General features: G+C 38.6%; 1 protein-coding gene across 1 annotated transcript in view; it reads left to right on the forward strand.

Annotated features, from left to right (window-relative positions):
• The window catches only part of REPS2 (RALBP1 associated Eps domain containing 2), a 216897-nt gene extending 203194 nt beyond the window's left edge, over window positions 1–13703 (forward strand). Inside the window, exon 18 of the mRNA XM_035000243.1 lies at window positions 12058–13703. Within this exon, the coding sequence (XP_034856134.1) occupies window positions 12058–12126 (69 nt within the window). The 3' untranslated portion in view covers window positions 12127–13703. The remainder of the gene's footprint in view (window positions 1–12057) is intronic.
• Window positions 13704–14422: the final 719 nt, after the last annotated feature.

Below are 14422 nucleotides of genomic sequence, written 5' to 3' on the forward strand. Positions count from 1 at the left end.
AGGTGATATCATGCAGTATTTGCCTTTCTCTGTCTTACTCCCCTTGGCATAGTGCCTGCAAGGTCCATCCATGTCACAAATGACAGGATTTCCTTCTTTCTTATGGCTGAATGGTACTCCATTGTATGTATGTACTACATCTTTATCCATTCATTTGTAGACAGATACTAATGTTGCCATAGCTTGGCTGTTGTAAATAATACTGCAGTGAACATGGGAGTGGAGATATCCCTTTGAGATCCTGATTTTTATTTCATTTGGATACTTGGAAGTGGGATTGCTGGATCATGTGGTAGTTCTTTTTTTTAATATTGAGGAACCTCCATGCTGTTTTCCATGGTGGCTGCACCAATTTACATTCCTACCAACAGTGCACAAGGATTCCCTTTTCTCCACATTTTTGGCAACACTTATGTCTTACCTTTTTGATAATAGCCATTCTAACAGGTGTAATGTGATACCTCATTGTAGTTTTGTTTTTTTTTTTAAAGTAGGCTCCACACCCAATGTGGGGCTTGAACTCACAGCCCTGAGATCAAGAGTTGCATACTCCACCAACTGAGCCAGCCACGTACCTTTCATTGTGGTTTTGATTTACATTTCCTTGGTGATTGCTGATGTTGGGCGTCTTTTACATACCTGTTGGTCATTTGTTTTGGTATGTTGTGTTTCCATTTTCATTTGTTTCAAGATCGTTTTTGATTTCTTCTTTGACCTATTGGTTGTTCAGGAGTGAAATAATTTTTATTGCCTTAATTGTATTAATTACTGTTAAAAGTTATACTACCTCATTGTTTTCCCTCAAGGTATTAACTGGATGCTTGTCACTCTAGCATTGTGCCTATTAATGTTTTATGTACTTGATTTTTAGGATTCTAAATCATAGAATTTCAGAGCTTTAAGAGAGCTTGGAAACCCTCCTTCAACAGATGGGCATAGCAAGGCCCTTGAAATCTGTGTGACTGGCCCATGGTCACTTAGCTACCATGTAACAGAGCAGAGGAGGAGTAATACCAAGTCTCCAGCACCTTTGGCACTCTGCTTCCCTGTATGATACTGATTTGCTTTTTATTTACTTTTTTATTATTGAAGTATAGTTGACATACAATGTTACTTAGTTTCAGGCATATAACATAGTGATTCTGCAATTCTGTGTATTACTCAGCGCTCACTACCACAAGTGTAGTCACCATCTGTCACCATGCAGTGTTATTATAATATTATTGACTATATTCCCTATGCTGTACTTTTCATCTCCATGACTTACTTATTTTATAACTGGAATTTTGTACCTCTTAATCCACTTCACCTATTTTGCCCATCCTTCCACTCACCTCCTCTCTGGCATCCACCAGTTCTATGTATTTAAGAGTCCGTTTTTTTGTTTGTTCATTTGTTTTATTTTTCAGATTCCATGTATAAGTGGAATCATATGGTATTTGTCATTCTCTGTCTAACATATTTCACTTAGCATTGTACCTTTTAGGTCCATCCATGTTGTTGCAAGTGGCAGGATTTCATTCTTTTTTGTGGCTGAGTAATATTCCTCTGTGTGTGTGTGTGTGTGTGTGTGTGTCACATTTTTTTACCCATCTATTGATAGACACTTGGGTTGCTTCTGTATCTTGGCTATTTTAAATAATGCTGCAGTAAACATAGGGGTGCCTATATCTTTTTGAATTAGTGTTTTTAATTTTCTTTGGATAAACACTGAATTTTGGAATTACTGGGTCATATGGTAGTTTTTTTCCTTTTTTTGAGGAACCTTCGTACTGTTTCCCATAGTGGCTGCACCAATTTGCATTCCTACTAACAGTGCATGAGTGTTCCTTTTTCTTCATATCCTCACTAACACTTGTTATTTCATATCTTTTTGATACTAGCCATTTTGACAGGTGTAAGGTGATATCGCATTGTGATTTTGACTTGCCTTTCTCCAATAACTAGTGATGTGGAACATCTTTTCATGTGTCTGGTAGTCATTTGTATGTCTTCTTTGGAAAAATGTCTGTTTAGGTCCTTTGCCCATTTTTTAATTGGATTGGGTTTTGTTTTGGTATTGAGTTGTATAAGTCTTTTATATATTTTGAATATTAATCCCTCATCAGATAAATCATTTGCAGATATCTTCTTCCCTTATTCAGTAGGTTGCCTTTTTGCTGATGGTTTTCTTGGCTGTGCAAAAGCTTTTTATTTTGGTATAGCTCTATTAGTTTATTTTCCCTTGCCTAAGGAGACATATCCATAAATGTTGCTAAGGCTGATAGCCAAGAGATTACTGCCTATGTTTTCTTTTAGGAGTTTTATGGTTTCAGGTCTCATATTTAGTCTTAATCCACTTTGAATTTATGTTTGTGTATAGTGTAAGAAAGTGGTCCAATTTCATTCTTTTGCATGTAGCTGTCCAGTTTTCCCAACACCATTTATTGAAGAGACTTTTTCCCATTGGATATTCTTGCCTCCTTTGTCATAGATTAATTGACCCTATAAGTGTGGGTTTATTTCTGGGCTCTCTATTCTGTTCTTTTGATCTATGTGTCTGTTTTTGTGCCAGTACCACACTGTTTTGATTACTACAGCTTTGTAGTATATCTTGAAATCTGGGGTTGTGATACCTCCAGCTTTGTTCTTCTTTCTCAAGTTTGCTTTGGCTATTTGAGGTCTTTTGTGGTTCCATGTGAAATTTAGGATTATTTGTTCTAGTTCTGTGAAAAATGCTGTTGGTATTTTGATAGGGATTGCATTGAATCTGTAGAGTGCTTTGGGTAGTATGGACATTTAAAAAATATTTGTTCCCCCAATCCATGAGCATGGAATATCTTTCCATTTGTTTTTGTCATCTTCAGTTTCTTTCATCAGTGTCTTATAGTTTTCAGAGTACAGGTCTTTCACCTCCTTGGTTAATTTTATCCTTAGCTATTTTATTCTTTCTGATGCAAATGTCAATGGGATTGTTTTCTTAATTTCTCTTTCTGCTACTTCATTATTAGTATTTAGAAACGCAAGAGGTTTCTATATATTAGTTTTGTATTCTGCAACTTCACTGAATTCACTTATTTTAATATTTTTTTGGTGCTGTCTTTAGGGTTTTCTGTGTCTCATATCCTCATCTGCAAATAGTGGCAGTTTTACTTTATTTTTACTGGTTTAGATGCCTTTTATTTCTTTTTCTTGTCTGATTGCTGCAGCTAGGATTTCCAGTACTATGTTGAATAAAAGTGGTGAGAGTAAACATCCTCATCTTATTACTGATCTTAAAGGTAATGCTTTCAGTTTTTCACCATTGAGTATGATGTTAGCTGTGTGTTTTTCATTAGATGGCCTTTATTATGTTGAGGTATATTACCTCTAAACCCACTTTGTTGAGAGTCTTTATCATGAATGAATGTTGTACTTTGTCAGATGTGTTTTTTTCATCTATTGAGATAGTCATAGGGTTTTTATCCTTCCTCTTGATAATGTGTGATGTATCACATTGATTGATTTGTAAATAGCTATAGGTATTTTTGATTCTCTTGTCCTTTTACCTTGTAATAGAGTTAAGTGGTTAACACCCCATCATATTACAGTATTAGAGTATTCTGAATCTTACTATATACTTACATTTACCAGTATGTTGTATTTTTTTATGTTTTCATGTTGCTGATTAGCATTCTTTCATTTCAGCTTGAAGAACTCCTTTCGGCCTTTCTTGGCAAGGCTGGTCTAATGTTGATGAACCCACTCAACTTTGTTTTTCTGGGAAAGTGTTTAATCCTTCTTCATTTCTGAAGGATTACTTTGCCAAATAGAGTGTTCTTGGTTGACATTTTTTTTCTTTTAGCACTTTGAATATATTATCCCACTCTTTCCTGGCCTGTCTGTAAGGTGCTTGCTGAGAAATCTGCTGAGAGCCTTTTGGGGCTTTGCTTGTAAGTTACAAACTTCTTTTGCTGCTTTTAAGATGGTGTCTCTTTGATTTTTGACAGTTTTATTATAATGAATCTTGAAGAGGATCTCTTTAAGTTAAGTTTGGTGGTCTGTGAGCTTTATGGACTTGTATCCATATCTCTCATCAGCCATTATTTATTTAAATACATTTTCTGCCCCCTTCTCTTTCCAACTTTTGGAAGTCCAGCAAATCACATATTATTTCTTTTGATGGTACCCTATAGGTAATGTAGCCTTTCTTCACTCTTTTTGATTATTTTTTGTTGTTGTTCTCTTCTGACTGTATAATTTTAAAGTTCTGTCTTCTGTCTCATAGACTCTTTCTTCTGTTTGATCCATTTTGATGTTTTTGCTCTCTATTGTAATTTTCCTTTCATTCATTCTTCAGCTCCAGAATTTCTCTTTGGTTCTTTTTTAATGACTTCTGTCTCTTTGTTAGACTTCTCATTTTGTTTGTATAATTTGGTTTTCCTGATTTTGTCTTTTTGTGTTCTCTTGTAGCTCAGTGAGTTTTCTTAAGACAGCTATTTTAAATTCTTTAGCAGGTAAATCACACATCTCCATGTCTTTGGGTTTGGTTACTGGACATTACTGCAATATTTTGTTGGTGTCATGTTTCCTTAATTTTTCATGTTCCTTGAAATTTTGCATTGCTGTCTTCGTATTTGAAGTAGCGGTCACTTCCTTCAGTCTTTATTAACTGCCTTCAGGAGACAAGTACGTTTCATCAGTCCTGCTAGGGATTCTGAGGCTTTCTCAGACCTTTTATGAATGTAGCTGCTTGACATTTTTTGCTCCCTCTTGTGGAAGAATTATTAAGCTTATATGCCTTCTGATCCTGCAAAACACCAGGCCAAGTGCTAGCAGCCTCTCTTTTGTTTTCCCAAAGGTGGCACTAAAGCTCAATTTTGTGGTCTCTCCATGACCCTCAGATTTGAGCCAGCACAGCCTTTCTGCATGTGCTCACCAGCCACCTGCCAAAGTTTGCTGCCTAGGGAGTGTGAACAGGTATCTGGTACAGGATAGGTGTGTGTGTGTGTGTGTGAGAGAGGGAGAGAGAGAGAGAGAGAGAGAGGGTAAGGCTAGAGGTATGCTGAAAAGTATCCTGTGGGCAGTTGGAGGATCCCCAGAAGCTCATGAGTAGGCTTCTTGATGAGTCCCGCAACACATTTTGTAGGGTCCATGTTTCCTTTAATACCTTCTGAGGGTCCTGTCTGCCGCTCTCCCAGCTACTTTCTGCCTCTTGGTCATGCAGTTCATAATTCAGTACTCTGGACGGGGCAAGAGAGAATTGAGCCTCTTTGGCAGTGTCCCACACAGCTGGGGAAGGTGGGTGTGTACCCACACACTCCTGTTTCTCCCATGGGAGAAATCATGGGCTGAGAAGATCTCTCTTGGCCCTAAGCTGTGCTACCTTGTGGAGGAGGGTGATATGAGTAAAATCTTACAGTTCCTCTTATGTCCTCCAGTGCATCCAAACTACTATTTTTTTTTTTTTTTTTGCTCTAGCATTGTGCTAGAACTTCTCTCCTGGAAATTTGGACTTCCACCAAGGCTTTGTCATCCATGGGTGATTGTCTAAAACAGTGTTTTCCATAGACTCCCAGATGGTGGCTAAGAGGGACTAGAGCTGGTTCAGAAGCCAGTGCAGGGTCCAGAGCTGGGACTGAGGTCTGTGTGCCTATTACCCAATACATGGCTGGGTGGATCTCTTGGTCTATGTATGGTGCTGGATCGCACAGCTCACACAAAGGCACTTTGCCCATGAATGAAAGCCAGATTTTTTTTGGCACTGTTGTTGTTGGCAGAGGGACATGGACAAGGGATGTCTTATACAGCCATGATGCTGATGTTACTCCTGATAATTTTGTCATTTTTTGATGAACTTTCATAGCGTTTCCCATAGTGGCTGCACCAATGTCTGTGATCCACCTCAAGTGAAGTTTTGTGTATGGTTTGAGATTAGGGTCAAGGTTTGTTTTTTCCCTATATCAATATCTAACCTAGCACCATTTGTTGAAAAGAATTTCTTTTCTCCTTGGATTACTTTGGTCCCCTTGTGAAAAGTCTAATGACCATATAAGTGTTGATTTATTTCTGTTTTTTTTTTTTTTTTCTGAGAGAGAGCACGCCAATGGGGGAGGGGCAGAGGGAGAGAGAGAATCTCAAGCAGACTCCACAGTGAGCACAGAGCTGGACATGGGGCTCAATCTCACAACCCCAAAATCATGACCTGAGCCGAAATCAAGCATCAGATGGTTAACCAACTAAGCCACCCAGGTGCCCCTGGGTTCTTACTCTGTTCCTTTAATCTATTTGTTGATTCTTACACCAGTAGCACACAATCGTGATTACTGTTACTTTGTAGTAAGAAAATCAGGTAGTATAAATTTTTCAACGTGCTCTTCTTTTTCAAGATTCCTTTGGATATTCTGGGCCCCTTCTTTCATATAAATTTTAGAATCATTGTGTCATTTGCTACAAAATAGCCTGCCAGGCTTATGATTGGATTCGTTTGAATCTATAGATCAGTTTAAGGAGGATCAAAATCTAAACAGTGTTGAGTCTCCTAATCTGTTAGTAGAGTACATCTTCTAATTATTTATATCTTGTGAAATTTCTCTTAGCAGTTCCGAGTGTACACATATTACATGTGTTTTCTTAAATTTATTCCTAATTTTTTGTGACACTATTGCAAATTGAATTGGTTTTTACATTTTCATTGTCTAATTGAGTTTGTGAAGGTTACAGAATACAAGGTCAACACACAAAAACCAATCATATTCTTTTATGTAAGCAATGAACAATTGGTAACAAATATGAAAAACACTGCCATTCACGATATCTTGCCACCCTCCTCCAAATGAAATACTTAGGTATCAATTCATATAAATTCATCAAAACACATATGTTGTGAATATTGAAAACTATAAAGTGCTCCTAAAAGAAATCCAAGACCTAAATAAATGGAGAGACATGTTTGCTTTTTGTGGATTGGAAGACTTAACATAGTAGTGATGTTACTTTTCTCCAAAGTGATCTATAGATTCACTACAATACCAATCACAGTGCCAGCAGGACTTTTTGTAGGTATAGATCAGCTAATCTGATAATTTTTATGTAAGGGCCAAGGAACTTGAATAGCTGAAACAAAGTTGGAGGAATCACTTTAGTATCAGGCTTCAGTAATCAAGACAATATGGGCTTGGGGGAGGGATTGATGCATAGATCAGTGGAGCAGGATAGAGGATTGTGAAGTAGACTACATGAATATAGCCATTCCGTCTTTGACAAAGGTGCAACATCAATTCATTGAGAAAGGGGATAGTCTTTTCAACAGTTGTTTTCTAACAATGGGTCCTCCATATGTGGAAAAAAAAACCGAACCTTGATTGAAACCTCAGTCCTTATACAAAGATTAACTTGAAGTGGGTCATAGATGAAAACATAAAACATAAAGGTGTAAAACTTTTGGAAGAAAAGATAGGAAAAAATCTGCATGACCTGGTGTTAGAAATGATGCCAAAAGCGTAACCTAGAACAGAAAAATTAAATTGTACTTCATCAAAATTAAAAACTTTTGCTCTGTCTAGAATACTGTCAGGAGAATTAAGAGACAAGCTACAGACTGGGAGAAAATATTTGCAACCCATATATTTGACAAACGACTTGTATCCAGATTATATAAAGAACTCTCCAAACTCAAGAACTCTCAAAACTCCAAAAACTCAAAGGACTTGAACAGACACTTCACCAAAGAGGATATAAGGATGGCAAATAAACACGTGAGAAGAACTCAGCATTATTAGCCATAGGGAAATGCAAATTAAAACTGTGATCTTGTACCACCACATGTATAGTAGAATTGCTAAGACAGAAAATAATGACAATACCGGGTGCTGGCAACTGGGACTCTCATGCACTGATAGGAATGCAAAATGGTACCCCACTCTGAAAAATCATTTGGCAGTTTCTTAGGACGTTATATATGCACTGAGTATGTGATCCAGCAGTTCTACTCCTGGGTATCCACCAGTGAAATGAAAACTTGTGTTCACTAAAAAGTCTGTACATGAATGTTCATAACAGTTTTATGTGATGGCCAAAACTTGGAAACAGCCCAGATGTACTTCAGAGGATGAATAGGTCAAGTGTGGTACATTCACACAATGAAATAGCACTCGGCAGTAAAAGTAGTGATACACACAACTTGGATGAAACTCCAAAGACGTTACACTGAGTGAGGCAAGCCAGGGTCGAAAGGTTTTATACTGTTTGATCCCTTTTTTTAACTTTCTTGAAAAGACAAAACTATAGTGCTGGGAAACAGACTGGTAGTTGCCAGGGGTTGTGCGTGAAGGTGAAGGTTTATAGATCAGTGAGTTGTACCAGGGAGCTTTTTGGTTGTTGGCAGTTACACAAATACATACATGTGTTGAAGTTTATAGAACTGTACGCTAAAAAAAAAAGTCACTCTTACCATGTAATGAAAAAGATTATTTTTTAAAATGTCAAAGTTCATTCTGTTTTATGAATCTTTGTGTACAAACTTGTTTTTTTGTGTGTTTTATTTCTTGTTTTTCTCCCCTCTTACTTTGCTTTGGTGTAGATCATTTTCATACAATGTTCTTTCTTCTTGGTAAGCCCTTTTAATTTGGAAACCCATATTCTTCAGTTCTGAGGGTTTTCTTGGTTTTTGTTATTGTTGTATTTTCTCCATGTTTCTTCCCCACCCCCCCCCACTCCCCTGCCCATTTTCTCTGTTTTTGCTTGCTGATATTTTTCAGACTTTGGAACTCTTAGCTTGTTGGTATTCTAATATTTTCATATTTTATCTTCTGTTTTCTGTCCTTCTCTTTATTTTTGTCTTTTTGTCCATTTCTGGAGACTTACTTAATTTTAAGTTTTCAAACTGTTATTTACTAACCAAGAGTTCATTTTTTGTTCTCTAATTGTTTCTTTTTAAAGGTATCCTATTCTCATTTCATTGTTGTAATATTTTTTATTAATGGTAGTTTTTTTCTTCCTGAATACTTTTCTATTTTACTATTACGTATTTCTTATTAGATGCTTTCCTTCAATATCTGATGGTCCTTTGCTTATATTTAGGAGGAGGATGCAAATGCTCCCTGGAAGTGCATAGCATGTTGTGGGGCTTGTCAACTTTGAGCTTCAGTCTTACAGTCTGGTTGGGCTGTATAGTTGGGGATCCTCCCAAGGCAGTATCATTGGTGCTTTCTTTTTAATCTGATAGAATTTCCAGAGAGATTTTTTTTTTTAAGTCTCCTACATGGAGGGAAAGACCTGGTTCAGTGGAGGGAGAGGGCTGTGGGTCTCAGTATCTAGGATATTCATTTAATCTCCTTAGTTCCAGTCCAGTATCTTGTCCTCAGCTGTGTCTCTGTACTGCTAATCAAGAGGCCCTGTGTTTTACCTTTTCAAGGAATAAATCTTCAGTATTCTGCCCTGGTAGCAGGAAGAAGCTGGGGAGCTAATTGCTTCTGAAGCAGACTTTCACCCAACACTTATTCTAGCCATCCTCCTCCCCTCTTCCGCTTCCACTTACGTAGGTATCTGGCACTGCCAGCTTGAGTCTTTCAGGAACTCTTCTATGTAAAATCAAGTTGGTTCTTGTTTTGTCACTATGCTTAGCTTAGGTTTAGTTTTCTCTTCTTGATCTGTATGAGTGAAAATGTTCTAGCTCACGTGAATAGAAGTCTGAAGAATCATCAAAATAGAGCTTTAGTCACAGCCTGTCAATCAATTTCCAGACTAAGTCAGTTTACAGATGCAGGACCCTTGAATAAAGAGGTACTTGGGTCACTTTACAGACGAACCCCACCATGCAGCAATGTAACAACTGGTAGAATGCCCACATTTATTTTGCTTGGATTTGCTGAGTCATTTACCATTCATCAGTTTGCCTTCCTGCTTGCAAATTGTATTGGTATCACTTCTTCCCTTTTGTTTTTCTTGTTCTTGTGTGTTTGTGACTTAAAAAACTTTTTTTCATTGTTTTAGTGGAGTTCTAGTAGGGAATGAGTATGCTGTGTATGTTCAGTTCCATCTTTCACCTGCAACCTCTGTCTGTATTCTTTTGCTAGATGATACACAATCTCAGGGCTTTGAAGATCATCCATAGCCTGGTGATCCTAAATTTATGTCTCAAACCTTACTTCTTTTACCTCTGATCTTTGGACGTGCAATTACAACTGCTTACTCAACATATTCTCTTAATATATCTAATACACACCTCAGACGCTTCATTCCCAACCGTCCCTTTGAAATGCCTATTTCTCATCTAATCTTGTTCTCAGTACCACTTACTAACCACCCACTTGCTTGATCACAAATCTCTTTCCTTCTTTTCTACGTCAACTTTATCAGCAAGTCCTATCAGTTCTAAATTAAAAAAAACAAAACAAAACAAAACAAAACCAGAATTCATCCAGTTCTTGCCATCTTTATGGCTGCTACCCTGATCAGAGCCATTTTCATTTCTCACCTGGGTCCATGCAGTAACCTTGCAACTCTTCCCTGCCTGCGCTCTTGCCCTACTCTATAATCCACTGTCTACACAGTAGCTAGAGTGAACATTTTAAATTCTAAATTAAGCCACATACATTCCCTGATTCAAAACCCACAATGCTATCCCCCTGTACTGTGAATGGTGTCCACACTCCTGACTCTGTCCACAAGGTCTGTGCCTAACTCTCAGACTTCAGCTCTTGCCAGTGTCTTCCTGGCTCCCTCTCCTCTGGTCACACAGGCCTTTCTGGTATCAAACACACCAAACTTATTCCCTCCCTTGGGGCCTTTGTAGTTGCCATTTTTTAAAAAAATTTTTTATTTATTTAGACAGAGACACAGCGAGAGAGGGAACACAAGCAGGGGGAAGTGGGAGAGGGAGAAGCAGGCTTCCCGTGGAGCAGGGAGCCCAATGCGGGCTCAATCCCAGGATCCTGGGATCATGACCTGAGCCGAAGGCAGACGCTTAATGACTGAGCCACCCAGGCGCCCCCGTAGTTGCCATTTTGTCTCCCTGAATATCCTTCCCCCATGTCTTCATATGGCTCACCCCTCAGTTCATTCAAGTCTCTGCTCAGATAGCATCACCTCTGAGAAGCCTTCCATGACCAGCTGTTCCACCTGTCTTCCAGATTCCTCTATTACCTCATCTTATTTATTTCCTTTTGAAAGTATCTTGTTCTTTATTGTCTTCCTCTAGCCATTTGAGAATAAAGCCTATGAAGGCATTGGTCTGATCCATCTTGTTCTTTGCTGGTACTGTCACATCTAGAGCAGAATCTGGCCCATAGTATACAGTTAATCAAAGACTCTTAGATGGCTGGGTAGTGGGGGAGGGTGAACAAATGCTTGCTGAACTCTGTTTGGACTGTTAGCATGTTAATTCTTCTGGGGTATCTCAGAATTAAGCCTTTCTACAGAGTTCTTTCCCATCTTAACTGATTCTACTTACGAATGTCTTTAAGTGTCCCCTCTCTTCCTGCCAATAAATCTGTTTTAGGGCCGAAAGTTTGAATTCCCAAATAGCAGATGGCTGATCCTGTTTTTCTTTCTCCCTGCCTTTAGCCATGCAGTCATACCCTCAGCTGTGTTTTGTGCAGGAGCCAAGATGAGATTTTGGCAGAGGGATGGCCAGTGCATTTGCTCATCCCTCAGACCCGGCAGGGTGTGGTGCTGGACTAGAAATGAGAGATCGCAGCTAGAAATTGAGTCCTGCTGGCTCACCTCTCAGTATTAGTATTCTGCTTTTGCTTTTCTGCTCTCTCCCAGCCTCTTGTCTTTTGATTTTTAACATCGACTTCTGCCAGCCACTGATCCTGTTAACACTGCCAGTGAGATTGAGGTAGGGGTGGCGTCAGTCAGTTTCATTTCCTCATCTTCAGAGAGGAGCTGCGAGATGACAAATTGTGAAGCCGCCTCTGTCTAGTCACCAGTTGTAAATATGATGCCTTCTAGTCTGCTTGCCCTAGAATCATGTGGTACTTCAGTGTTTGTGGGTCTGCTTACAAGTTTCTTTTTAATATCTGATGAAGTAGGGATGAACCCAGGAAATGACCCCTTTGCTTTTTTGTTTCCTTCTCTCTGTTTTGTACAAATCAGGAGGTTCATCAAGAACGGATTGCGTTGGAAAACCAATTGGAACAACTTCGTCCAGTCACTGTGTTGTAACCCCCAAGACTCAAGTAACAGTGGGTGACTTTTTCTGCCAAGATCTTTCCTTTGAATGTTTCAACCCAACTACTTGTCATAGGTGTCCAAGACTGTGTGAAAAGCTGCGAGCAGCGGAATATAATCCATATTTCCTTTTCTCTTGTACTTCACTTGTATGTTTTACTCTGGTGGAAAAAATACAACTGATTCTCACACTTGAAATTATAGTTTCAGTGGAATTTATCTCCCATTCTTAAGTACTTCCTCAAGTTGTTAGATGTTGCTCCTTACCAAAAACCAATCTTCTAGCAATTAAAAACAATTTAGAGCATTATTTATTTAAAGAATTTATGATTTGTATAAAACCTCATAGCCTAGTACCTTCAGGATGCTTGTTTTATTTTTGTATGTATATCAAATACAGTAGCTTGGTTTCCTGAATAATTGGGATTCCAACTGGATAGTCTTTGGCATGATGATAATAAAAGCAAAAACTAAAACAAGAGCATCAGATTTAGACAGGCTCCGTGCCCCCTCCGCCACCATATGCCAAAAATTGCTTCTCTAGTGCCATTTTGACATTGTATCTAGCTATAAATAATACATAACTATTGTTTTCTGTTAAATGGCAGAGATTTATTGGGTCTTTGCACCTCTGTAAAGTGGAAGTTTTGTCAATGATCTATTTAACTTGGCCCAGTTAGGCCTTCAACTCACAGAATTCAGTCCTTTCATGTAAATTTTTGGGTAAGAGCAATCCACTTTAACCGCCTCACTCGATCAAATTAAATAAATAGTTGCCAGATCGCTACTTTTATCCTGCATGGGATAACATGTTTGTAAATGCATGAATTTGGAAACTACACATCAGATGTGAAAGGCTGAAGAGACTGTTTGGACTGTTAAATATTTGTTGCTTGAACCCAGGTATTCACCCTGGAGAAGAAGGGGAAATGGTTGTTACCAGCAATCCAACAACTCTGGTAGTTATTTTTGTCTTTGTTATTTTAACCTGGATTGTGATTGTATTGAGTATAAAGGACTAATGAAAGAAAACCGATCTTCACTCTGGATATACAACTGTTTGTTCTCTGTGAAGTGTACCCTTGGGAAGTGATTGGTTTATGTACCGTCCAGTGGAACCCAGCTGACTCCAGTGTATGTGATGTAAAACCATGAGCTCAAATTGCCGAAGCCAGTATCCTGTGGAAGTTTTGATCACCCACTGCTCCTGAAAGCTCAAGTTGAATATGGGAAGTGACTGACCCCCACAGGGATCAGGGCATGCCCGCTTTCACATCAATTTGAGAGACTGATTACAAGAAATGCTCTCTTTCTCTCTCTCTCTCTCTCTCTCTCTCTCTCTCTCGTGTATTTTGCTAATTTACCCATTCTTAGAGTAGAGGTGTGGGGTGTGCCTGGGGTCCTTTTTGAGGTGGTTTAGGATAGGTTTGCAGTATGGGATTAAGCCTTCAGTTTCAGTAGAGTTGACAGCTTTTAGAATAAGGAGGTGTTTATTTAATGCTTCCTTAGTTTATTTGCAAGCTTTATCAATAGCTTAATGGCAGAAGAGAAAGGCTCAATCAGATGATGTTTTCCCAAAGAAAAACAAATTGTTGATTCTATCCTGTGCATATTAAAAGATTTTGAATTGATTTGATTTTGAAAATCCCAGAACTTAAACTATTTCTCTATTCCCCCTTTCTTTCCCTTTTGGGTAGCCTTTTCTGTCCCTCTGGGAGGGGTTTGGAGTCATTTTAAACCCTTCCTAAGATTATGAATGGGCAGTGCAGATTTTTGACGTAACCTCTTTTCCCATGTCCTGAGATCGAGGGGCTAAAGCTATTTTTATCAGCAATGTCCTTGCTGCAGACATTCCACAGCATGCTTAGCTTTTGTTACATTCTGCCCGGGAAAGAACAGCGTGTGCGCTCCATCTCCTCATCTTCCAGTACCTGTGCGCTCCCTCGAGATAGCACTGCATGTCCAGTAAGGAGGCATATGAGCTCAGGAATGTTAGTCTTTAGTATACATTTAAAAAAAATATTGATATGTTTTCCCCCCATCAAGTCAGTGCCAGAGTGAGACAAATTAGGAGGTTGGGGTTTTGTTTAGCTGGCTTGGTCTTCACTAAAGGACCAAACTCACATTGGACAGTTAAAGTCCCATGAGTTGCATAGTTTCACCGATATTTTGAGATGAGCATTGCATTAAAGCACACATCAATGTCTATACTCAGCTTTCTTTTTTTTTTACATTTTAAAATTTTATTATGTTAATCCCCATACATTACATCATTAGTTTTTGATGTAGT

Source organism: Mirounga leonina, unplaced genomic scaffold, assembly GCF_011800145.1.
Source record: "Mirounga leonina isolate KUSES-001 unplaced genomic scaffold, KU_Mleo_1.0 Mir_101595, whole genome shotgun sequence".
Taxonomy (NCBI): Eukaryota; Metazoa; Chordata; class Mammalia; order Carnivora; family Phocidae; genus Mirounga; species Mirounga leonina.